Raw genomic sequence first — 24,087 nt, forward strand, 5'->3', positions numbered from 1 at the left:
GTTGTGAAACGAAGTGCACCACCACGTGACACATCACTGCATTGGGCTACAAAGCATTTGAGAAGTGGCAAGGAACGTGCTGGAGAAGAAATGCGGACAAATGCCAGCGCTCCATCATTTTCGATAACTACGATAAGAAACGCGAAGCGCGTGAAAACCGGGCTTGCAGAGCAGGTGAAGCTGCGGCACACGTGTACTCCTGAGGTTGTTTTGTGAAGACTGCTTTCTCCTTACAAAATTGAGATTGACTAGACTCTAGAAGCTGCATGTGCTAAGCAACAAGCTATAAGAATAATACTGAATGACAGCGACAAAAGCCTTGCGGCCAGACTGCATGACTGCATTCCGAAGCGCAGTTATGTTTTTGTGCCTTCTATCTACAACAACCATTGTGGGCCTATCGCATAGGTTGCAGTGCGGCGAAACTGATATGCGAGGTGCTAAGCAGGCAATGTCTCTTTGAGAACGCTGCATTTCGACTGGCACTTCAAAGACGGCGCTTTGTTGTCAGGCATCGCGAGGAAGCATGGAAGGGATGGCCCTGATTGCATTGTAGCCCAAGCTATCACACTTTAGTCCGTTTTACGAGCCGCCTTGATACCCAACCACCTCACTTCTTCCGACTCATTCCTGTCATATTAATTCATCATGAGAACAAATCAGCATCTTTTAGGCCCATCAGAGTGCTCTTGCTTACAAAACTATCTGTGGAGAACGCACACTCACCAAAGCCATACCAGATATCCAGTGACGATGGAAGGATTCTGCCTTAAAACTTTTTTTTTTTCCATTCCCTTTCCAAGCCTGGCTTGAGATAAGTTCTAAATGTCTCATTCCAAAGGGTTCTAAGCACAAGCTGCAGTTATTCACCTAACTTTACATCTCAGCAGTAACGAAAACTGAATCTAAACAAGATATGTACACAAATGGGGACACTGCGACCAGACAGTTTTAGGTTTAGACAGGCAGGTTTAGGTTTCTGGGGTTTAACGTCCCAAAGCGACTCAGGCTATGAGGGACACCGCAGTGAAGGGCTCTGGAAATTTCAACCACCGGGGGTTCGTTAACGTGCACTGACATCACACAGTACATAGGCCTCTAGAATTTCGCCCCCATCGAAATTCGAGTGCTGCGGCCGGGATTGAACCTGCGTGTTTCGGGTCAGCAGCCAAGCGCCACAACCACACTGAGCCACCACAGCAGGCAAGGAAAGACAGACAGGCAGTGCCACAAATGCGGGAGAGACTCACGGGTCCCCGTCGTGCGACCTCTGCGACTGGGTCTCCCAGCTGTCGCCGGAGCAGGACTCGTCGTCCACCTCCTCCTCCTCGTCCCCGTCGTCCCAGAGGTCATCCGAGTCGTACTCGCCAATGCGGTACAGCTCCTGTGGGTAGCACAGCGACGTCTTGCCGCTCACCCACTGCACCTCCACCTTGCCCGCCGGGTGGACGTCCACCACCTGGCCCGCTGTGGACTCAGACTCCTTGTCCTGCAAAGCAGCAAGACGCAGAAAAGAACAAAATTCGGCTGTGGTTCAACTTGGCTGAACCTGGTTAGTTGGGAGCAAAAGGTTAGTCGCGCCATCTGCTGGACTGTCAATGCACATTGCGTGTTGGGTTTTCAGTGGGTGCCGCATGACGGTGCTACGACTGCACGCCATGCATGAAGGAAATTCATCGCAAACGTACTTTGCTACTCGTGAATTTGGATAAATTTGGATATCTGCAATTTACATGCTCATAATTAAATTACTCACGCATGCCTCAGTACATCTCCTGAAGATACGTTTCTTAGACACCTGTGCATTCACTAGAAGTGCCTTTATTCACTTCCAAGGGTGGAACAGTCATGGCGGAGTGGAAGCGTCCCTATTTAGCATACCGGAAGCCTGGTTCCGGTTCCCACCTACACCACAATTTTCTTTTTTTATTAACTGAGGCCATTTCAAAGTTACACCTGTGCCATAACACGACCTTCAAGGTTTGTATGCGAGATGTGGAGCTTTCGCCCCAAAAAGAAAACTTTGCGCACTCAAGTCTTTCACAGAACTGTTCCCACAATCTTCTCTCCATCAGGGGCAGCACGGCATATAAGGCTATATACAAGGGGAGCTTCGAGCAAACGAAAGCCACTTTCATGAGGCTAAAACAAAGTGCACAAATCAGAAAAAAAAAACTCACGGGACAGTTATGAGTGTGTAACGTGGATGTCTGAGCGTTAGCTGTGATATGCGAGCAAAGTATTTTTGTGGTGTTCTGGTTTAATTCACTTCTCCGATGCTCGAGTACACATACTCCAACATAAGTTACCTTGTGTACATGCCCCTTCCACACTACGCCTTGCCAGCTTTATAAACGTGCATACATTGGTGTGGCTAGGTGCAGCTGGATCTTGGCATGCTGTCAGGTTTGCCACGAAAGCCAGTGCCGCTGGCACTTTTTATCAAAACATTACATTACTGGCACGCAGCATCTTGGCATGCTGGCAAGATATATGCTGCAGACACCGCCAATGGTGTGAAACTTAAGAACAAGATAAGAAGAGCTAAAACTCCCCCCCCCCCCCCCCCCCCCCAAAAAAAAAAGGCATAGGCAAAAGGCCACCCACCTCGAAGTTGGCAACCCGAATGACACAGGAAGCTGGCCGATACTTGAAGTCCGGGTGATCTTTGATGTCGTATACGCTGACTTCCTCCATTCCCAGCTCTTCGGGGCTAAAAGGCAGGAGGAAGAAAGGATGGGTGATCGTCACTGTCTGGAGGTCAGCATTATTTAGCAGCTTCTTTTTGTCCCTGTCATTAAACTAGTCCACTGTGAGATCGGTGCAGGACCTCTTTGCCCATACCAGCCATCGCGCTAGGCTGTGTATATGCTCTCAATATGCACAAATATGAGTGAAGGTTTCATTTCTTTCTTTTTTTTTTCAGCCGATAAAAGAAAAACTATCTATCAACACACGTCATTCTTAGTATTACACCCCAAGCAACTCGCTACTACTACTTGCTCTGATTGCACAAGCTTTCCTTCGGCAGAGATTTCAGCATTTTTCTATTCTTTGTTTTTCAGGGATTGCATACTTTGAGCTTTACCTACTTACGCGTGCAAATCTGCACAACATGCTCTGCCTGAACGCACAAATTCAATGATTTCGATGGAACACAGTCTCGATGGAACACAGTCTTGCAACATAAACAAAGTGCCATGCCACCATTTAACCTGAATCGAGAACAATTTTCAAGATCGCAATCACATTCACAGTCACCTTATTATCATCTGTGTGTTATCATTGCAAAGTGAACAATATAGCTACGTCTCACTCAGCCCTGGAAAGTTACGAAAAACCCAACTCACTGGGGGTCAGCGCCAGCCATGTAGGTCTTGAACTTGGTGACCACCGCTGTCCGGCCAGAGTGGTCCACCGCTTTGACCACCGCATATTCGTGCGGGGGTGGGCTGTCTGAAATGCAATCAAAACAGACAATTTCCCAACAAAAGGGCAAAAACCTTAGTTTCAGTTTTTTTTTAACTCTTTGCTTGAGATGAATTCAGTGACAATTCTTGTAACAACAACAGAGACTGCCAGCCAGAGTGAAAAGAACACAATAGGTTGAAAAGATAATGCAAAGAAAACAAACTAAAGAGAGAAAAAGGCCGCCACCGTATGGAAGACGAAGTAATGAGCGTTAGCTGTTTGGTTTAATAGAATTGATATGAACGAGATTTAAGGAAGGTACACCAATGGAAATACAAATTGGCACAGCACACGGCAGGTGGTTGTTTCTACAATGCTATTGTAGATGGCGCTACAAGTCTCAAAGCGAGATGTGCAGTTTTCTAGTTGCTGCCACAGATGGCGCTGTGATCTCAGTGTGGTAGCAGACCCCACGAAATCTCGAAACGTGATGAGTAAGAGCTAACGCTGTTAAATAAAAAACATGGCCGCAATATCAACACGAACTTATATGATCAGTACATTAAAGCTCCCAAGTTATTCGTAATTATTTGTGCACAATAGTACATCACAGCTCTGAAATAAAGTGTCATACTTGAAGCTGCATAGGGCAACTTGGATGCTAAAAGTAATTTCATGCTTTTTCTTGCAAAATTTTCTTCATGCAGCTAAACAGGCAGTCTATGCACTGTCTACTAAAATTTCTGCAAGGGCTGGCTAAGCTCGCACTGCACAAGCTGTTTCAATCAATTTGCTTCGAGCCTTCCTTCCCTCCCTACCCGGGTACAGCATTTCTAATCGGCATGAAACAATTCCAATGGCACATTAGACAAAAAATGAGTGAGTTCAATGCAACAATAGTACCTGTGTTTTCTACAACGAAGTCTCCTGGAAAGAATTCGTGGCCATCCAAATGATGGATGGGGTAGAGGTCTGCCGATGGAATGCCACTTTCTATGGTGCCATCCTACAAAAGAAATGGGGAGAAAAAAAAGATTTCAAACATGCCTGGGCTGAACATGTCTGGCAAGCAGCACCAGCTTTAACTTTGTCATTTAAACCGAAGATACACAGTTAGTAAGCTGAGATAAGTCACAAAATATTAGGGAAATGTTAGGGGTGGGTAAAGGGAAGGGTGGAGTGAATAAGCTACTATTCCAGCCATAATATTATGGAGCATGCATTGGCAATCAAACTCTACTCACACTTTACAGAGCGAAAATTAGAAAGTGCTTTATATATATGTTAGCATGTGCGCTATTGTACTCGCATATGAAACCTCGAAACCATAGCATCTTCTCTACGCAATGCGTGAGAAATTCTTAAACACTGAAGCATCCTCCATAACATTTGGCCGCATCTGTACATGCAACAGATGTAGCAAGACAGCATCAGCTTAACACCCCACAATCTTTAATACCCCTGTCAAGCGGGCAAGTTAAGCGCACTTACGGGGAGTGCACTTCGGCATCCCGAGTGACACTTTGGGCTACGCGGTGCTAAACGGGAAAGCAAAGTGCACTCGTAGTAAAAAAAAATGGCGACACAAAGTGAGCGGAATTTTTGAACAGGACGATGGAAAAGAAAAAAAGGCTAATAATATTTGATTGCTCAACGTGATAGCGCAGATAAAACGAGGTTCAACAGTTTTCAACGATGAAAACAAAATGAAAATAGAAGGAAAGCCAAGACCAGCCAAGACTATCCAGAATTTCGACAACAAACAAGATGGCGGCAGGCAGCGATGTTGCATCTGATCACGTTTACTTGTTCTGTTGCTTCGCTTGTAGCTATAACCAAGGAACTTTTTTTCTGAAAACAGTGTTATAGCACGTAAAGTGAAGTTGCAAGCACTTTTTATGCACTATAAATTTTGTACCATTGGAACCGCTGGCGTCGAGGCTACGCACTCGACCAGCAAAGTGTGGTCCGTGAACGCACTCTCAGCGGAGTGCACTCTTCCGCGAGTGACACTCCACTTGTGTCGTTTAGATGCGGCGAAGTGTACTTACAGCGAAGTACACTCTCCTTAAGTGCACTTAACTTGCCCGCTTGACAGGGGTATAACACTTCTTGCACTAGAGACAATTTTAGCCTAACCTGATGGACGCAGTGGTCCAAAAAGAGCATATGAAATGGCCCTCACGCTTTCAAAAGAAAGCAATAAAAAAAAAGGAAATAGCCAGGGGCCCCCACCTGCCAGACGACCTGGGCAGTGGTGAAGGTGGCCAGTGTCTCGGTGACCAGCACATCCCCAGGTTTCATGGCGGGCTGCTCAAGCGGCTGGCGTTTGCGCGTCCGCCTCAGCTTCCGCTTCTTCAGCAATTTGGTGGCAAGTGACGGACCATGCTTGCCTCGCCGGAATGCTGCAGAAGAGGGTTATGTTCACACTTTTAGGTCTCGGCACCTGGCTTATGAACACTGCGGAGAACAAACTTCAACCGCCGCCTCGTGTTCTCTAACATGCACCCGACTCCCAGGACTATGAGCAGCTTCTGTGTGGCTGGCAGACGCTTGTTTGCCACTCTTAAGTACTAAAAGGCAGCTAAGCAATCGGGTGAATCCTGCTTCGTGCGAATAGTGTAAACATGACTAATGCAGACCTGCCCAATAGCAAATGTGCTTAGTTTTCCAGTTGTTCAGGCAGTACTCCAGCCCATACACCTTCGGTCACATTGCAATGGCTCCTGACGGCAACCACAAAAGATTATGGTTATCTTCCAAAGCCACAGTAACTGGGCGTTTCAAAACAGCCCAGCACTCTCGTGCAGAAGTGAAGGAGGCTGGACAGAGGTCCACCTTAGCCTTTGAAGTGAGACAGGTACCGAGCCCACTACTATAGCTCACCAGCACAGCATCACAACAGTGCAGCATCACAACAGTGCAGCATCACAACAGTGCAAAGAGTGATAGCGGCCGGCCTGATCACGCAACTGCTGCACATAATACCCCGTAGGGGCACTATAACTGATATGGGTGACAGCTGCATCTTCCATGCAGCTTTAAGGTAATCATTAGTACAACGAGTTTCGAAATGAAGCTGAAGCTTTACAAAGTCAAAGAAGGTATCAAGGACGAGCGCTCTGAGGGAATGGGCAAAGTGAATGGCCGCAAGCGACGCAGCAGTGAAGAAAAATGGTTTTGAACATTGCAAAGTGATCGTTAAACACCACTAACCGGTGCCGGGGAGTAGCCTATCCATGTCACACACACAAGACTACTGTTTGCAGTTTGCTCCACCAGTGTCGCTCGCCATGTCCCAGATGGTTAAACAACACCACACATGGTCAAATGTTTAGGGGAATCCCCCAAGGTGGAGTAGATATGTAATAAGGGAGTAATTACTCATTGACATCCACCCAAGCGCAGCCATACGGCTACAAAGGAAAGCTATACAGCTTTCTCAGAAACTTCGCAGTTAAAGAAAAATTCGTCCTGGTCCGGGGTTCGAACCCGGGACGACCGCTTCACCGGAGCAGTCACTCTACCAATTGAGCTAACCGGGACGGCAAGCTTATGGTATCGCGAGAGCGAATTGATCAATAACTCGAAGTGGGAACAGGGTTGGTCAAATGAAGCGGTGAAGCGGTGGTCCTGGGTTCGATCCCCGGACCAGGACGAATTTTTCTTCAACTGCGAAGTTTCTGAGAAAGCTGCATAGCTTTCCTTTGTAGCCGTTTGGCTGCGCTTGGGTGGATGTCAATGAGTAATTACTCCCTTATTAAACACCACACATCATCTGCCTCAAGCTAATGGACAACATTTGATTCTGACTATTAGAAGAAAAAACTGCAGCACAGCAATGGACTGAGCACAGAGAGCCCCAGATGTGCGCTACCTCACCTGTCTCTGCATCACCACACTAAGAAAGTCCCAAGGTAGTAGGCTCATGGGCAAGAACTGACCGCTTAAAACTAACGAGTTAGGGAGCATGTTATGGCTTCTAACCAAAGCAAGCGTGCCTACCAGGGGTCCGCCGGTGGTGGTCCATGGAGGAGGCAGTTGAACCGCTCGTCACGGAGACCGTGTCGGATCCGCTGGCCTCTTCGTCCTCCACGTCTTCGTAGTCCGAGTCACTGCCGTCCTGGCACGGCTGGGCGTCCTTGTTGTTCTCGACCACGGTGTCCCCATGGCTGGCCACGGCTGCGGCAGGTTGCCGGGCAGCTTCGCTCTCGGGAACCTGCGACTGCCGGCACGAGAAAAGAGAAAAAATTTGTTACGCGTCTCGAACATGGGTTGCTGGGGCTGCAGCTCAGGGCAGTGCAACGGTTACCCAATACATGGGTGATGAAAGCCACCAGAAGCGGCCACAGTGCTGTAGAAGGGGTGTCCCAGCTCTACCAGGAATGATATGGTACGTGGGTGGTAGGCTAGAAATATGCGCTGGAGGTAGCCCAGTGACTGAATCGTGCATGAACAAGGGGTCTGATACGAGAACCGAATCTGCACAACTGCATGACGTGAAAAAAAAGAAAAGATGGTGCAGGCTCATTGCTGAAGCGCTTGATTTCGTTTACGGAGTTTAACGTCCCAAAGTGACTCACGCTACGAGGGACGCCGTAGTGAAGGGCTCTGGAAATTTCGACCTCCTGGTGCTCTTTATCGTGCACCGAGATCGCACAGTATGCGGGCCTCTAGAGTTTCGCCTCCATCGAAATTCGACCGCCGCGGCCGGGATCGAACCCGCGTCTTTCGGGTCAGCAGCCAAGCACCACAACCACTGGGCCACCGTGGCAGCTGCTGAAGTCCTTGATAAAGTTAAAAAGCTGACTTGTGAAGTACACGCTTGATCCACACTGCTAATCAGCACAGTCTTTGTCAAAATTGTATAGGCCACGGGGTTTCCTTCTGGAGCAAGCTGTACATCTCTATACGCATCAGCAGAGCCGGGATTCGATCCTGTGACCTAGGGATCACCAGCCGAACACCAAAGCCACTGAGTCAACACAGCGGGCACATCCTTGACTGCGCTAAAACCTCGGCTGTGCTGACAATTACATGCTTTGAACACTTTCACAAAACCATAAAAAAAAAATGGCTGTGGCTTAGCTTGGTTAAGCTGGTAATTGCGAAAGCAATATCCGTAGCTATGCCATGGTTCAGCTGGTAGTGTAGCTGGTGGTGGTGCTTGTGGTTAGACTTGTGGTGATGCATCGGTTATACAATCCAATCCAATCCATTGAAATCAAATCAAATCCAATCCAATCCAATGCTGAAGTGGTCGTGTGTAGATTACCGTTATCCCGGTGTGTGATGAAGAGCGCTGGAAGGCGCGCCGCGCGTGGCGGGCGCAGGAGTTAGGCAGCAGCTACTAAGCGCGGCCTCGCCTCGCGACGGCACAAGTTGGGCCCCTGGTTTTTGCGGCAGATGGTATGACGTCATAGCAGAGGTCAAGCTAAAGGTCAATGGTAGCTACCGCGGCCTCGCCATGCGAGGAGCTGAAAGTGAAAGTAGTATTGCTTTCGCAATAAAAGTGAACTGAAGCACTGCCATTATACCCGGCTCACATTCTGTCATGGCCGGCACGAGGTGGGCACTCACACATTCAACGGGGTGGGCGACCAAGGGGCAGTACTTGGAGGCACACTGCCGCCGCCACTCCTCCAGGGAGGTGATGTTGTCGGAGGCCTTGAGGGTGTAGTAGTTGCGGTCCCCAATCTGCAGGGCACACCGCTCGAAGATGTTGATCATCTTCACCCTGCAAAAACGGGCACACAGCGGTTGTAGGGTCACCCATGTCTCTGTTACGCTACCCACATGGAGACGGCCCGACGCAAGAAAACGGAAGTACTGCATCGTAAATCATGCAGGCTCCGAGGGCTAGCGATCCAAGGCAAAATTTGTTCAATGTTTCGTCTACAGGCGCTCCTTTCGAAAAACAACACTGGGGGGGGTCAAGACACGATACTCTTTAAATGTACAAATCTTAAATTAACAAACAAGCGTTGCTTGAAACTGCAATTCCAAATGCAACAGCACGTATTTTTCAACTGCTAGTACTAAGAGTGCGCAATATTTTTCGTGAACTGCCAGATAACTGAACAGCTAGAACAGGAGGGCACTTCAGCTGTTCAATGCTACAAGGGCCAGTTAAGTGCGCGTATTTGGAAGGACTGAAAAACATTTAGACGCATGACAGTCTGGACACCAAACCATCAAGCTGTTACCACATAAAGCCATGCTTTTCGCACTGCTTTTAGCCTCATAACAATGTTTTGCTGATACCAGACTGCCGAAAATAAACTAAACACTGCTGTCCAAAGTGAAACAGCTCAAACAAGCACTACTTTTCTTTGGTGAAAAAACGAGAGTTTAAAAAACCATTCCATATACATATCTTACAGAGTATAAAAAAGGGAGCTCTAAGAACATAAGAACTCACGTGCAGAACTATGCCATGTAGCATACCAACGGCGAGCTCAGTTGACTAAGGAAAACTATTATTATATAAACTCTGTTTCACACATTGGAGGACATGCTGCAGAGGTCGCAGATGTAGTGTGCAAACCATACTACTCCACCACTTATCATTCGTTGTTCTTAGAGCTTCAGGGGGTGAAAACAAAACACGGTATAAAACAAAGTGCTAGCATCGAAAATCATGGTCAAAGCTGTGAGGCGCTTAGTGTTCAGGTTCTCTGGCTATAACTTCCATTAATCGAGAACTACTTTTGAAGCGAAAAGCTTCACTAGGCTCGTCAACACTGCGCTTTGCGTGGGCCACCCCTGGGCACCGCAGCAGCGTGCCCTTCCTCCTCCTCGCCACCCCCTCCCTTCTCACCCTCGCCACTGGTTTACCCTTCGCCGCTGCCGCGCGGTCTCCGCCGCCGTCCCAAGAGGAGAAGGTTCTTTCGCAAGGCGTTGCGAGAACGCATGCGTGAGCGACGGAGGCAGCCGTAGAGGAAGCGCAGACATTCGCCATGGAAGGAGGAAAAGAAGACCCAGAAGTGGTAGCGGGGGAGTTGGCTCAAAATCTACACCGCTATCTTGGTGCTCCCAGTGCATTGTGCGCGAACTGCAACAGCCCTGACGTCAAACAAAGCATAACTGCAGCTTTTCGCTTGTATATCCAGGCTTAACCAGAGCTAAGCCACTGCCAATTTTTTAAGCAAGGATTGAGTAAGAGCAATTTCCCCCACAAGCTGAGTATCATACTGCCACATTTGCCTCGGATTATCTGCTAGGAGGTGTCAGTCACTGCACTTAAGATGCACTAAAGGGCGTTCTGGAAAACTTTAAAGGATTTATTTAGTTTTCTTTTCGGGGTTTCCATGAATAAACAGTTTCAGTCCCGGACAACATAGCCACAAATTAAGCCCCAGGAAATAAAAATACCCGAGGACTCTTTGCTCCGTGAGACTGCTCTGGAAGAAGCGCAAACTTCTGTCCTTTCTTTCCGGTGCAATGGTGATCACGGTTCCCCTCTCTCGAAGGTCCCGTGTCTGCCCAGTTCCGCAGTCTCGCAACACCCATGGATCTATACTTTTTCGTGCGATCTGTGGGATGCCATCGCGTTACGTTGAATGTAATCGGCGGAATAATACGTTCTAATATGCGACGCAGGCTGGTGCAAATAGACGAGCGCTGAAAAGGGGGCGCGCGTCTCCATGTTCCTGGTGCTGGCTCAATCCCAGTTTTGAGCCGATTGAAAGAGTTAAAAGGAGATGAAAGCCGCAAACGAAGAATGAGGACCTCCACTTGTGATCTTCCCTACGGCTAACAATTAACACACCTTTAAGTGTTGGTAACTGCCAATCTTGAAGGGCAAAACAATGGCAACAAGAACATTTCTTCGCCATCTGAACTTCACTGACAAAGGCTCTATAAAACAACATTTACACTGATTAAAAGATTATCCCTGGAGCATTGCCTAGGTTATTTAGGCGTAATGTAGAGCACCCAGAAACATTTTGCCCAATCTTTCCAGTGGAAAGAAAGGAAATGGATATGTGGATTGGGGCGGTCCGCTTAGAACGCATGCTGAACATCGGAACACACTCATATATAAGGACACTGTACGCTGCCGTCTACTACCAGATACATGCCGACTCATTGGAGACTGTCATGTATATGGGAGGCAGCGGGTTCAATGTCCCCGGTGCCGGTGGCGAAATGCCACCCAGGTTGGCTTGCCCTAGACGGGCACTCGCATTTGGCCGTTTTTTTTTCGCACAGAGGATCTTTGGCAGCACTAATATATAAGGACCCTGTACGCCCCTGTCTACTACCAGATGCATGCCGACTCATTGGAGACTGTCATGTATATGGGAGGCAACGGGTTCAATGTCCCCGGTGCCGGTGGCGAAATGCCACCCAGGTTGGCTTGCCCTAGACGGGCACTCGCATATGCCCGTTTTTTTTTCGCACAGAGGATCTTTGGCAGCACTAATATATAAGGACCCTGTACGGCCCTGTCTACTACCAGATGCATGCCGACTCATTGGAGACTGTCATGTATATGGGAGGCAGCGGGTTCAATGTCCCCGGTGCCGGTGGCGAAATGCCACCCAGGTTGGCTTGCCCTAGACGGGCACTCGCATATGCCCGTTTTTTTTCGCACAGAAGATCTTTGGCAGCACTAATATATAAGGACACTGTACGCCCCTGTCTACTACCAGATGCATGCCGACTCATTGGAGACTGTCATGTATATGGGAGGCAGCGGGTTCAATGTCCCCGGTGCCGGTGGCGAAATGCCACCCAGGTTGGCTTGCCCTAGACGGGCAGTTGCATATGCCCGTTTTTTTTCGCATAGAGGATCTTTGGCAGCACTAATATATAAGGACACTGTACGCCCCTGTCTACTACCAGATGCATGCCGACTCATTGGAGACTGTCATGTATATGGGAGGCAGCGGGTTCAATGTCCCCGGTGCCGGTGGCGAAATGCCACCCAGGTTGGCTTGCCCTAGACGGGCACTCGCATATGCCCGTTTTTTTTCGCACAGAGGATCTTTGGCAGCACTAATATATAAGGACACTGTACGCCCCTGTCTACTACCAGATGCATGCCGACTCATTGGAGACTGTCATGTATATGGGAGGCAGCGGGTTCAATGTCCCCGGTGCCGGTGGCGAAATGCCACCCAGGTTGGCTTGCCCTAGACGGGCACTCGCATATGCCCGTTTTTTTTCGCATAGAGGATCTTTGGCAGCACTAATATATAAGGACACTGTACGCCCCTGTCTACTACCAGATGCATGCCGACTCATTGGAGACTGTCATGTATATGGGAGGCAGCGGGTTCAATGTCCCCGGTGCCGGTGGCGAAATGCCACCCAGGTTGGCTTGCCCTAGACGGGCACTCGCATATGCCCGTTTTTTTTCGCACAGAGGATCTTTGGCAGCACTAATATATAAGGACACTGTACGCCCCTGTCTACTACCAGATGCATGCCGACTCATTGGAGACTGTCATGTATATGGGAGGCAACGGGTTCAATGTCCCCGGTGCCGGTGGCGAAATGCCACCCAGGTTGGCTTGCCCTAGACGGGCACTCGCATATGCCCGTTTTTTTTCGCACAGAGGATCTTTGGCAGCACTAATATATAATGACACTGTACGCCCCTGTCTACTACCAGATGCATGCCGACTCATTGGAGACTGTCATGTATATGGGAGGCAGCGGGTTCAATGTCCCCGGTGCCGGTGGCGAAATGCCACCCAGGTTGGCTTGCCCTAGGCGGCAGTCGCATATGCCCGTTTTTTTTCGCACAGAGGATCTTTGGCAGCACTAATATATAAGGACACTGTACGCCCCTGTCTACTACCAGATGCATGCCGACTCATTGGAGACTGTCATGTATATGGGAGGCAGCGGGTTCAATGTCCCCGGTGCCGGTGGCGAAATGCCACCCAGGTTGACTTGCCCTAGACGGGCAGTCGCATATGCCCGTTTTTTTTCGCACAGAGGATCTTTGGCAGCACTAATATATAAGGACACTGTACGGCCCTGTCTACTACCAGATGCATGCCAACTCATTGGAGACTGTCATGTATATGGGAGGCAGCGGGTTCAATGTCCCCGGTGCCGGTGGCGAAATGCCACCCAGGTTGGCTTGCCCTAGACGGGCACTCGCATATGCCCGTTTTTTTTTCGCACAGAGGATCTTTGGCAGCACTAATATATAAGGACCCTGTGCGCCCCTGTCTACTACCAGATACATGCCGACTCATTGGAGACTGTCATGTATATGGGAGGCAGCGGGTTCAATGTCCCCGGTGCCGGTGGCGAAATGCCACCCAGGTTGGCTTGCCCTAGACGGGCAGTCGCATATGCCCGTTTTTTTTTTCGCACAGAAGATCTTTGGCAGCACTAATATATAAGGACCCTGTACGCCCCTGTCTACTACCAGATGCATGCCGACTCATTGGAGACTGTCATGTATATGGGAGGCAGCGGGTTCAATGTCCCCTTTGCCGGTGGCGAAATGCCACCCAGGTTGGCTTGCCCTAGACGGGCACTCGCATATGCCCGTTTTTTTTTCGCACAGAGGATCTTTGGCAGCACTAATATATAAGGACCCTGTGCGCCCCTGTCTACTACCAGATACATGCCGACTCATTGGAGACTGTCATGTATATGGGAGGCAGCGGGTTCAATGTCCCCTTTGCCGGTGGCGAAATGCCACCCAGGTTGGCTTGCCCTAGACGGGCACTCGCATATGCCCGTTTTTTTTCGCACAGAGGATCTTTGGCAGCACTCATATATAAGGACACTGTACGCCGCCGTCTACTACCAGATGCATGCCGACTCATTGGAGACTGTCATGTATATGGGAGGCAGCGGGTTCAATGTCCCTGGTGCCGGTGGCGAAATGCCACCCAGGTTGGCTTGCCCTAGACGGGCAGTCGCATATGCCCGTTTTTTTTCGCACAGAGGATCTTTGGCAGCACTCATATATAAGGACACTGTACGCCGCCGTCTACTACCAGATACATGCCGACTCATTGGAGACTGTCATGTATATGGGAGGCAGCGGGTTCAATGTCCCCGGTGCCGGTGGCGAAATGCCACCCAGGTTGGCTTGCCCTAGACGGGCAGTCGCATATGCCTGTCTTTTTTCGCGCGGAGGATCCTTGGCAAAGTCACAAAGTGTGAAGGAACGGCTGGTGGCAGTGTAGCAACTCATTGAGTGGGCTGCTCCGACCATAAGCCGTGGGTGGAGCAAACCTGGCTAGCATCCAATGCCATCTTTTTTTTTCTTGCTGCAGATACAGCCGGGCTAATGATGACGATGATTATCGATTATGATTGTTTTCATTACCGATTATGATTATGTTAAATCTAAGCTGCAACTGCTGCTGGTATAGTGACTAGAGATTCCCTCTAATTGTTCACAGCACTGTAAGTCTGTCACATCCTTCCCCTATCCTCCCTCACCAATGCGGCAAGGCACACTGCAGGAAGATTAATGTGCGAGGCACTATGCTAAATCTGAGGTTATTCAGCCCTGAAATATTAATAGGCTTTTCTTCTAAGCATAGACAGTACTGTACAGTTGTCAGCAATATGACAGGAAACAAAGTTTGACTATTGATTATTCCATAGTTATACGTAACAAGAAGAGCTTTTCTGCGTGTTTTCGAAATAGTTTCCCTTTTGGCGTACAATAGCGAGAATATCAAATTTAGCAAAGAAATAACCAGACAATTAGCAATTTCTTGCAAAAAGATTGTTCCCTCTCATATTGCTCATGACTGTACACTGCTTATCCCCCTCTCCTCCCACCAAGCCTAGACTGCAGGACTCGGCATTAAACTTGACCTGCAACCAGCGCTGTACTATACTAAGCATGTGTTCCCGTTAAGTGTGCATGGCACTGTACATTCTAAACAGAAATCGGACTACATGGGAGTTAAACGGGAATAAGCGGTCCTTGAGCGCCTTCTCTTTTAGGGCCACGTTTTTCTGCCCAAGCCCTGGGGTAGATTTAAATCACTAAAAATCCGAAATACTTATGGTTGGAAACGAAAAAAATTTCTTCTTCCATACAAGCTAAGTTCTAGTAATTACTAAGATTATAACCGAGGATTTACCCTCCTCTATTTGATAACTTCAAGACCTCCGGTGCCGCATTTAAATGCCTCCTCCCGTTACTAACTGCATCAAGTTACTATGTTTTGCGGTGGGAATTATGCCTTCCTTCCTTCGTGCAGCCAAACGAATGACGCAGACTGCCTAGACGGGGAGCGAACAAAACGTGTGACTTAGCAAGCATGCTTCAACGTTGTCCAGAGAAACACGCATTCCAACCAGCGATCTGGAGCACATTTCCGTTCCTAGGTCCGCTAACCGAACAGCGTGCTTCAACGCAGTATTTAGATTCAAATCTCCAGCTTTTATTGGTAGAGGTGGATTTTGTGTTCCTTTCAGAATTCATAGTTCTGCTCCGGATTGACGACTGGAATATGCCTCACGTTTCGCTCCCTGCGATGGAAATGTTCAGTTGAAAGCTACACCGAGGAAGGAGGTTGTAACACAGAGGTGGCTGTTCCTAGCATGACGGAGGGGTCCTGGGTACAAGACCGAACGTTTTGCCTAACTTGCGAAGATAAGATGTCTGGGCCGCGATTGGTTGATGGGACGAATGTGCTGCGATTGTGAACTTGGCCGACACTTATGGCCACTAGATGGTGCCTCGTGCGCCAGCGTTCGCCGCACGGCGGTGCGCTACAGTGAGGCACCCTGAGGCAATGCGAGTGGAAAAATGGTGGCTCAGAAGCAGGGTGGTGATGTAAGGTTACAAGTTCACAATTAAAAAGTGTATCTAAAGAAGAACGGTAAACCTGTAGATAGTACCGTAAAGTTCCACGTGCTGTTTAAAGAAATATGGAGAGAAAGAAAAAGCTGAGCACGGTGGCAACAGCCACCCCCAAGTTTCAAGAGGGATGCTCCTATCTTCCATCCATCCAACTTCATTGCACTACTTGACAAAATGGAGGAATTAAGTTGTTGTGGCGGCTCAGTGGCCTTGGCATTCAGTTGCTTGTACTAAGGTCGTAGCCACGTTTTGATGGAGGTTAAATGCTAAAACGCTCGTCTGCTGTAGGTTCTCAGCTCGTGCTGAAGACCACCAGGGGGGGGGGTCTAAATTAATCCAGAACCGCTACTACGGTGTCCCTCATACCCCATGTGTCGTTTCAGATTGGTACACCCACAGCATTAACTTTGGTTGTATGGCGAACTATTTCTTGGGTGCAGCCTTAGTCAGCGCGAATAAGCACGCTAGCTTTGGCAGCGTTGCCTGCTATGTATGAAACGGAATACAGTAATGCCAGTTTAAAGAGACACTGATGAGAACTCCATCCAACTATAATTCTCAGTAATAATTGATTCTCTGACTCTTTCTGGGTATGCTGACGTTTGTTCAACAAAAAATGACGACACATTTATGGCTCAGAAAACTGAATTTAAAAATTTTCCCGCCACTCGATTCATACTTGCGACGTCCACACCGAAAAGGACCAATTGCCACCATTTTGGAGTGAATAGCAATGTAGGCTAGCCTTTGTGTCCTGTGCCCGAAAGTCTATGTCGACGCATGCACTTTACTTGCAAAACCAGCCGGTGACGCAAACAACTGTGTCTCTCTCTTTTGTATTTTTGTCTTTTTCTAGCTCATAAAAGCTCTGTTTTCGGTGAGGATGGTTCCTTTGTGATTGGAACACAGCATCCTATCCACAGACATCAACTTAACAGTGTCCCAAGTCCCTTTAATGTTTGAAATGACAAAGCAACCCAAATGGATTTACTCAAGTGGAGGTTGGTAGCCAAAAGGAAAGGCAGCAATTTAAACTGCGCGCAGGACAACAAGGAAAAAATCTCTGCCTCTCCCCTAAAAAAAGAGTAGAGTAAGCATGAAATGTTTATGGGCCTAATGTCATCTCGGTGGACACGCGAACCTCACCATACAGGAAGGGAGGAACACCACCACCCATTCAGTGGGATGCCTTGCCATTTGAACCCAAGGTTTTTTGAGGAAAGGAAATGGCGCAGTAATTCTCTGCCATCTCGGTGGACACCCAACCATAAAGGAAGGGAGGAGCGCGCCCCTTTGGCAGTGCTTCTCCCCCAGGCCCTTGTGCACCCGCAAAGCCCCTAAGAGAACACCTGAAGCCCCTAAGAGAACACCTATGACAACGAAGTGTAACGTGGCATTTATGTGCTTTTTGCACGCGTTATTAGAAATCGGAAATTATAATTCCGTGCATTATCAAACCCACAGCTCCACTGATATCTTGATAAACATTGAGAAGGCACTGGCAGCAGTTATTTTTTGTCTCGTTTGGAGACCAACCGGCGCTTGCATGCCGGTCGCGTAGGAGGGCTTAGAGAGTCTTGTTAAAGGTGCCCGGATGTTCTCGTTTCAGAGCCCGGATGACTGGAATTCAGTGCCCGGATGAGTGGATTTCAGTGCCCGGATGATGGCTCTCGGTCTCGGCGTGACATCACCACACTGCCGACAACGGGAGCTAAAAGCATTTCATGCTTAAAAAAAAATGAGAGTGTGTGTGTGTGTGTGGGGGGGGGGGGGGGGGGGGCAGTGAGAAAAATAGAAGAAAGGATGGTGCTACTGGCAGCCCTCACCTGTCCAAAGCCTCTCCCTCGATGACGTACTTGATGAGCTCATCGCTCTGGTTGTTCCCATTGGACGTGTCCTGGTAAGCCTTGCACACACCTTGCACAAACAGGTACACCACCTTCACCTGCAGGCACGGAGAGCAGAAAGATCAAATCGCGATCTATGTATTAAAACTCCCGCAAACTTGTCTCGCCACTTAGTAAAACCCCCGTGTCCCTTTTTAATTTCTAATTTTATATGTATATCAAGTTTCAGTTTCGTTTTTCACAGCATGCTGGACACTTCGAAACAGTGGACCACTTAAGCAAAGTTAGCTTGCCTGTGTAAATATATACTCAGTAAATCCGTGACGGGTCAGTACAAAAAAGCGCACTGATGGCTGCCCCGCCTGTGTAATGGAACATTCTAAGCCAGCTGCTTGCAGGTGATGAATCTTTTTGTTCCTTTCATTTTATATTATTCGCTCTAGAGCATTCCATGAATGCAGCTGTGGCACAACCACTCAGACCGCGCCACGACGAAAAAAAAGGAAGCACTAGATCAAACTGCTCTGCACAAAAAATGCCACGAATCCATGGAATGGTTTTAGGCGCAATTGCTAGTCTGTGCCACTGCATGCAAAAATGCAAATGGACACCAAAAGAGCAATGGCGCGAGCACATGCTACTCCCATTCCCTCTTTTCTTCTTTGTGTTACGCCACAAACGATGCCGCAATACCGGGAAATGTGGCCTTACTGCTGTCGTAGCAAAAAAGGACCGTTATGATGACACCCAACGTCTCTCAACGCCTCTGGCACACAGCTGCTGAGGTACAAATGGTGTCGCATCCGATTTACAAAAGGCACACACCAACACCAGGCACATTTTGAGCAGGATTTGTCACAAATGCCATCATCTCCAGGACCCAGCAGAGATCAACAACACTAACGCTGGACACACGCGCGTGCAACCCGAGACTCACGTCATCGACGGTGACCTGCACGTGCTTGTGCGGACGGCTCAGCAGGGCGCTCGTCTCCTTGGTGCAGTGGAGCCAGCGGGCCGCCTCAAAGCACCGCATGGGGCCGCACAGCCGCTGGCCCTTGTAGAAGCCTTCCTCTTTGAACTCCGACGACTGCAACAGGGGCAGAGGTAGGTGCACAGCACGCTCACACTACACTCTGAACAGAAAGTAGTAAAAACAGAGTAAAGTCCTCTAGAGTGCACCCTTTAAAGAGGGGAGTGTGCTAGAGGACTTTACTCCCTTTTTATTCCCATATAGGTGTATTTGCGTTTAGAGTGTACAGCCTTCCCCACGAGCAGGTACGACAACATGTGCAACCATGTGCTTCTTCCCTACAACTTGTTTGCAGAGCCCTGAAAGTCACTTAGCTTGATGAAGCAGCAGCTTCCAGACCTGTGCTACACTGACCTAGAATACACAGTGCAGTGCGTGGGGGTCTCGGCGTGTCGCCAGCAGTGTTGTCAGTGCCAGCCCACTTTCAAGTCTTTGACTGCAGTGCCACCAGAAAAGGGTGGCATCACCACGGCACTTGAGCGTTCTTAAGCTTTTTTTTTTCCATCAAAATCACAGTCGGCCCACTCGATTTATAACCAAAAAAAAATGTTGCCTTGTTTTATGCACCGTGTATTGGGTGCAACAAGAGTTACCAATTCCGTCACAAACTCAGCAACGCTACGCAGCGCATTCAAGAGTGGGCGACTCCTGCGCCACCTCTTTGCCAGTGGCAGGGTCAAGCGCCCAACATGTAATCCCGTCCATGTGCTACGCTGCTTCTTCTAGCACACCATATCTATGTGGTTTCTGGCTCACAAACATGAGAACAGTGGCATACTTGTGGAAGCTGTCACCTCGTGCATGCAACTTCCATTCTACCAAAAACAATTTCTGACGCAGAGCATAGTGGCATATACCAAAACACCACCAAGTCGCACTTACATTAACGCGTTAGCAACAAAACATTGTCGCAATGCTAAAAGGGCATCGCTAAAGCCAGAGAGCAGAGTAGGCCAGGGAAAAAAAGTGCGTTAATGACACCCCATCTGAAATCAATTTAACACTATTTTACAAAAAAAATTAACTGGAAGAAGTTACAAGCTAGACTGAAGTGGTGGTACACCTACTTATGCCAGACTCCTTGCCACCGTATAAATGCAACGAATATTGAAGGCCCTTTGAACTGCAACACAACCAGAAACGCTGATCTGGTCTGCCGTGAGCATGCCTGGAAAACAATGCTTCAGCAAACCTCACATATCTTGTTTTGCAGAGTACACTTCTATCTACTTATTGTCTGTTTGAACAATACAACGTATTTCCTGACGAAGCAAAATAAAAGGAATTAATTAGCCCCGCTCCCATGAGTACACCGCCAGGACCAGTATTCAGAGCATGCATACAATGAACACAACAAACAGATATACTTGTAAACACTTGACTCACTGAACGAAATATATAGAAAACATATCACAAAGTGCAAAAGAAATAACAGGAGAAGAAAGAACACAAAGTGTTACTGCTGATACGAGTTTCTTTCCAGTGAAAAGATCAAACCTAAATGGTTGGACATGTATTATGATGGCGCAAGTCAGTTGCGTGCACTGGCCTTTGCATGTGAAAAAAAAAAAAGCAACTTGTTTTTGAAATTTCGCATTGTTGCACTTTTTCTTGCAATCTAAAGGAAATACGAATACTGCTACATATCTTCATGATAAGTAATGCCAAAAATGAATAACTAATAAGATGCAACACTTAAGCTTAAAAGCTGCAAACCGGGCAAGCTGGTTTCACACGATCAACTTCAGCAGTGCAGTATACTTTAGCGCCGCGGTGGCTCAGTGGCTATGGTGCTCGGCTGCTGTCCCGAAAGACGCGGGTTCGATCCCGGCCGTGGCGGTTGAATTTCTTTGGAGGAGAAATTCGAGGCCCGTGTACTGTGCGATGTCAGTGCACGTTAAAGAACCCCAGGTGGTCAAAATTTCCAGAGCCCTCCACTACGGCGTCTCTCATAGCCTCAGTCGCTTTGGGACGTTAAACCCCATAAACCAAACCAACCAAACCAACCACATAGACAGCAACAGAGGGACGCATTCCTGTCTGCGCACACTGCTGCGGTTAATTAATGCAGTGCTTAATTAATGCTGGACACTGATTCTCCATTCTTCCTCTATAGGCCAAGCACCTGGCCTAATGAGCCTCTCTGATAACGCATCCTGCTTTGTAAGCAATCTCAAATGCAGTTATCAAACAAAACAACTCTCCACATATCGCCACAGGTATGGACAGATATGAGCTACAGGAAACGAGTTCTATTAATGGAACAAGCCGTTAAGACGATAACGAAGAAGACTCACAGGCAATCGCCGGTCCAGAACGTCTTCCAGGTCAAGGGCATCGTCCTCTTGCAGAATGCATCTGAAACATCCACAGTCTGCCGTGACCACAAACAAAGCTTGCTGCCAACGACCCGCTGTGGCTAACCCGACAGGTGCTGGCCCATCACCTGAAGCCCCCTTGTGACTTCACTTTCAGAGGGTTTATGCACTAAGCTTATGAAGGCTTCAGTAAAAGCTTAGAAGGTGCAATGTCTCGATAGTGAGTGTCAATTAACAAAACACAAAGCCTACATCCTTCATACTCCTAGTCACACACAATGATGTAAGCGTGCATATTTTTGTTTTCTTGTTATAATATAGTGAGGAAGACTCTGCTCATGCAGTGGTAATTAAGGCCACGGAAGTACCCAAACTAATTCAACAAACAACAAAGAAAAGGCCTAATCAACACAGATGATGTGATGGGCATGCAAAGTTAATTTATTTAACTTCACATGAAATGCTGACAAATAACTACAAGGAAGAGAAATCGTTTAGGAAACTGCTTGCCAGAGATTCCTGTTGCAAGATTATCCCAAAGCACAGTGTTCACAATATCCTATCATACCAAACAAGGGGCGTTTTTATTTCTGTTGAATCCTGGCATATCTATGGCACTCTAGAGCAGCAATAATATGCCTAACAGGCAGCTCTAAAGGTGTGCGAAAAAGCCATTTGAATGGCTGAAGCATGCATGTTATGTAGGATTCATTTCCTTCCCAGCATCCAGCAAGCCTGACGTTTCAGCCACAGTACAAGATCCCTCAGTTTAATATGTGCACAACTGTGTCATATGCAAACCTTACCGACTTCGCAAACGACTAGCACTACCGACAAACAAATCTATGGATGCCCAGATGCCTGTGTACGCTGACCAGTACTCTCTTAAGTCATTCGTGGCAGCGTGCAAACATGAGTGAATGAAACACAAACATATCAATGCAAATTGTATGCAAGGATATGTATTTTCCCTCTCAGAAGTTGAATAATGGTGCCTTTAAGGTGGTCACATCGTGCACTGCTACATGAGCAGCAAGAACTCGGTGAGTTCAGCACAACCGCTGAAGACTGTTCTGTTTTTGTGTTATCAACAGAACGGCAGTGTCGGACTCATACCTCTTGTTGTTTAATGGCACATGCTCAGGAGATGACACACATTGAGCCTCGCTATCATGCGTCTGCAATCACTCCTTCCTACAGCAATGCAAAATGCTGCTACAATCATTGCGGTCTCATTGCGGTCTCATGGAGCAAATGGCGCTTTTCATTATTATTTTTTTTTCAATGGCAGAGAAGGTGAACTCACGTAGAGCCATCAGCAAACCGAACAGTCAGCTCGGTCTTGAAACTCTGCACCATTCCGACCCAGGAGTCTAGGTATATGGCGACGTCTTGACTAAACCGCTGTACGGGGATGAAAAATGCAATTAGGTTACAAACTTAAAACATTATTACTCTTACGATGTAGCATGCACATGATTTCAAAAGAACAAACATGCATGCTGAAACCGATGACTCGAGTAAGTACACTTCCATGAAGTAACAACGCTGCTTCAATGACAAGCTACAATACCTATTGCACACTGCAATTCCCTCAATATTCTGAGCAAATAAGCTGGTATGTCCTGCACTGAAAGGCCAGCACTGAAGTGCATAAATGGCTCCCAGCATTGTAGACCACACGCGTTGATCATCATTTCTTTTGGGTTCACTGACAGTTCATTCCCTTTATTGAGGGCCTTTATGGGGTGGAGAAAGCAAGTTAGAAAACAACCAGTTCACAAAACAGAGTTTCAAAGTGACAGGATCAGCTTTTCAACCTCACTGCATCCTAAAACAAATGCTGTGTTCTGTGCTTCTGCAAGGTTTGGGAAGAAAAATTATTCAAGCGCAACGCTCTGAGAAAAACAAGGCTAGATGCCTATCTTGTAACTTGTTCAGTGGAATCGCTTTTCAAGAATTTTCAGATACGCCTTCTTTATTCTTGGATCTTTTTGTAGTACTTTTTTGTTCACATGAACAGCAGTATGTCAACACATGCATAACAGAACCAGTCCTCCCAACCTTGAGAAAAAAAAAAAAGTGTCCGAATTCCGATTATGCATTTAATACTCGTAGGCATGGACTGCAGACTAAGTACATTCAAATGCAGGTTTTTTAAGCATTTAGCCAATTGTGAGATTTCCACTGCACGCTGCACATATTTTCCCCAAAAAGTTTGAGCTTCCATAATGTTTCTGAGCTAATATTTCCAATGCAGGTGCACCCACAGCAAGCATTCATACTTCTGATGCACAATGCAGTGCAAGCCCACTTAGACATTCTTAACACATAAAAAATGCTCAAAAAGAGAGTATTAAGTGATAAGTAAAAAAAAACTTTCACCTCTAACTATGAGCAAGCACATGACACAGCATCCCATAATCCATTGTCCAGTATGCTTTTCAAGCTGCCATTCCGTACCTGACCTCAATACGTTGCAGTAACAACAGTAGTAGCAGTAGTAGCAGTAGTAGTAGTAGTAGTAACGCACTCATGGGCACAATATAATGTTGTGCTAGAGATTTTTATTTTTTTCTTCTTCAAGCACTGAAGCTACACACTGCTTTGCAAGATTCGTGGCTGGTGCAAGGAATTTTGGTATCAATAGACAGTACAAAAAAAAAAAAAGTC

The 24,087-nt window shown here is 47.6% G+C and overlaps 1 protein-coding gene across 1 annotated transcript in view; it reads right to left on the reverse strand.

The window, feature by feature from the left end:
- Positions 1–24,087, reverse strand: part of LOC149347534 ((E3-independent) E2 ubiquitin-conjugating enzyme UBE2O) — a 51,138-nt gene that overhangs the window by 24,643 nt on the left and 2,408 nt on the right. The window contains exons 3-13 of the mRNA XM_089587182.1: positions 22,721–22,818; positions 21,394–21,454; positions 19,001–19,153; positions 18,043–18,161; positions 8,992–9,148; positions 7,417–7,636; positions 5,647–5,816; positions 4,315–4,417; positions 3,351–3,456; positions 2,608–2,713; positions 1,251–1,489 (exon numbers count right to left, since the gene is read on the reverse strand). Of these exons, the coding sequence (XP_089443308.1) occupies positions 1,251–1,489; positions 2,608–2,713; positions 3,351–3,456; positions 4,315–4,417; positions 5,647–5,816; positions 7,417–7,636; positions 8,992–9,148; positions 18,043–18,161; positions 19,001–19,153; positions 21,394–21,454; positions 22,721–22,818 (1,532 nt within the window). The remainder of the gene's footprint in view (positions 1–1,250; positions 1,490–2,607; positions 2,714–3,350; positions 3,457–4,314; positions 4,418–5,646; positions 5,817–7,416; positions 7,637–8,991; positions 9,149–18,042; positions 18,162–19,000; positions 19,154–21,393; positions 21,455–22,720; positions 22,819–24,087) is intronic.

This window comes from Amblyomma mixtum, chromosome 4, assembly GCF_055824585.1.
Source record: "Amblyomma mixtum isolate Tamu chromosome 4, ASM5582458v1, whole genome shotgun sequence".
NCBI lineage: Eukaryota > Metazoa > Arthropoda > Arachnida > Ixodida > Ixodidae > Amblyomma > Amblyomma mixtum.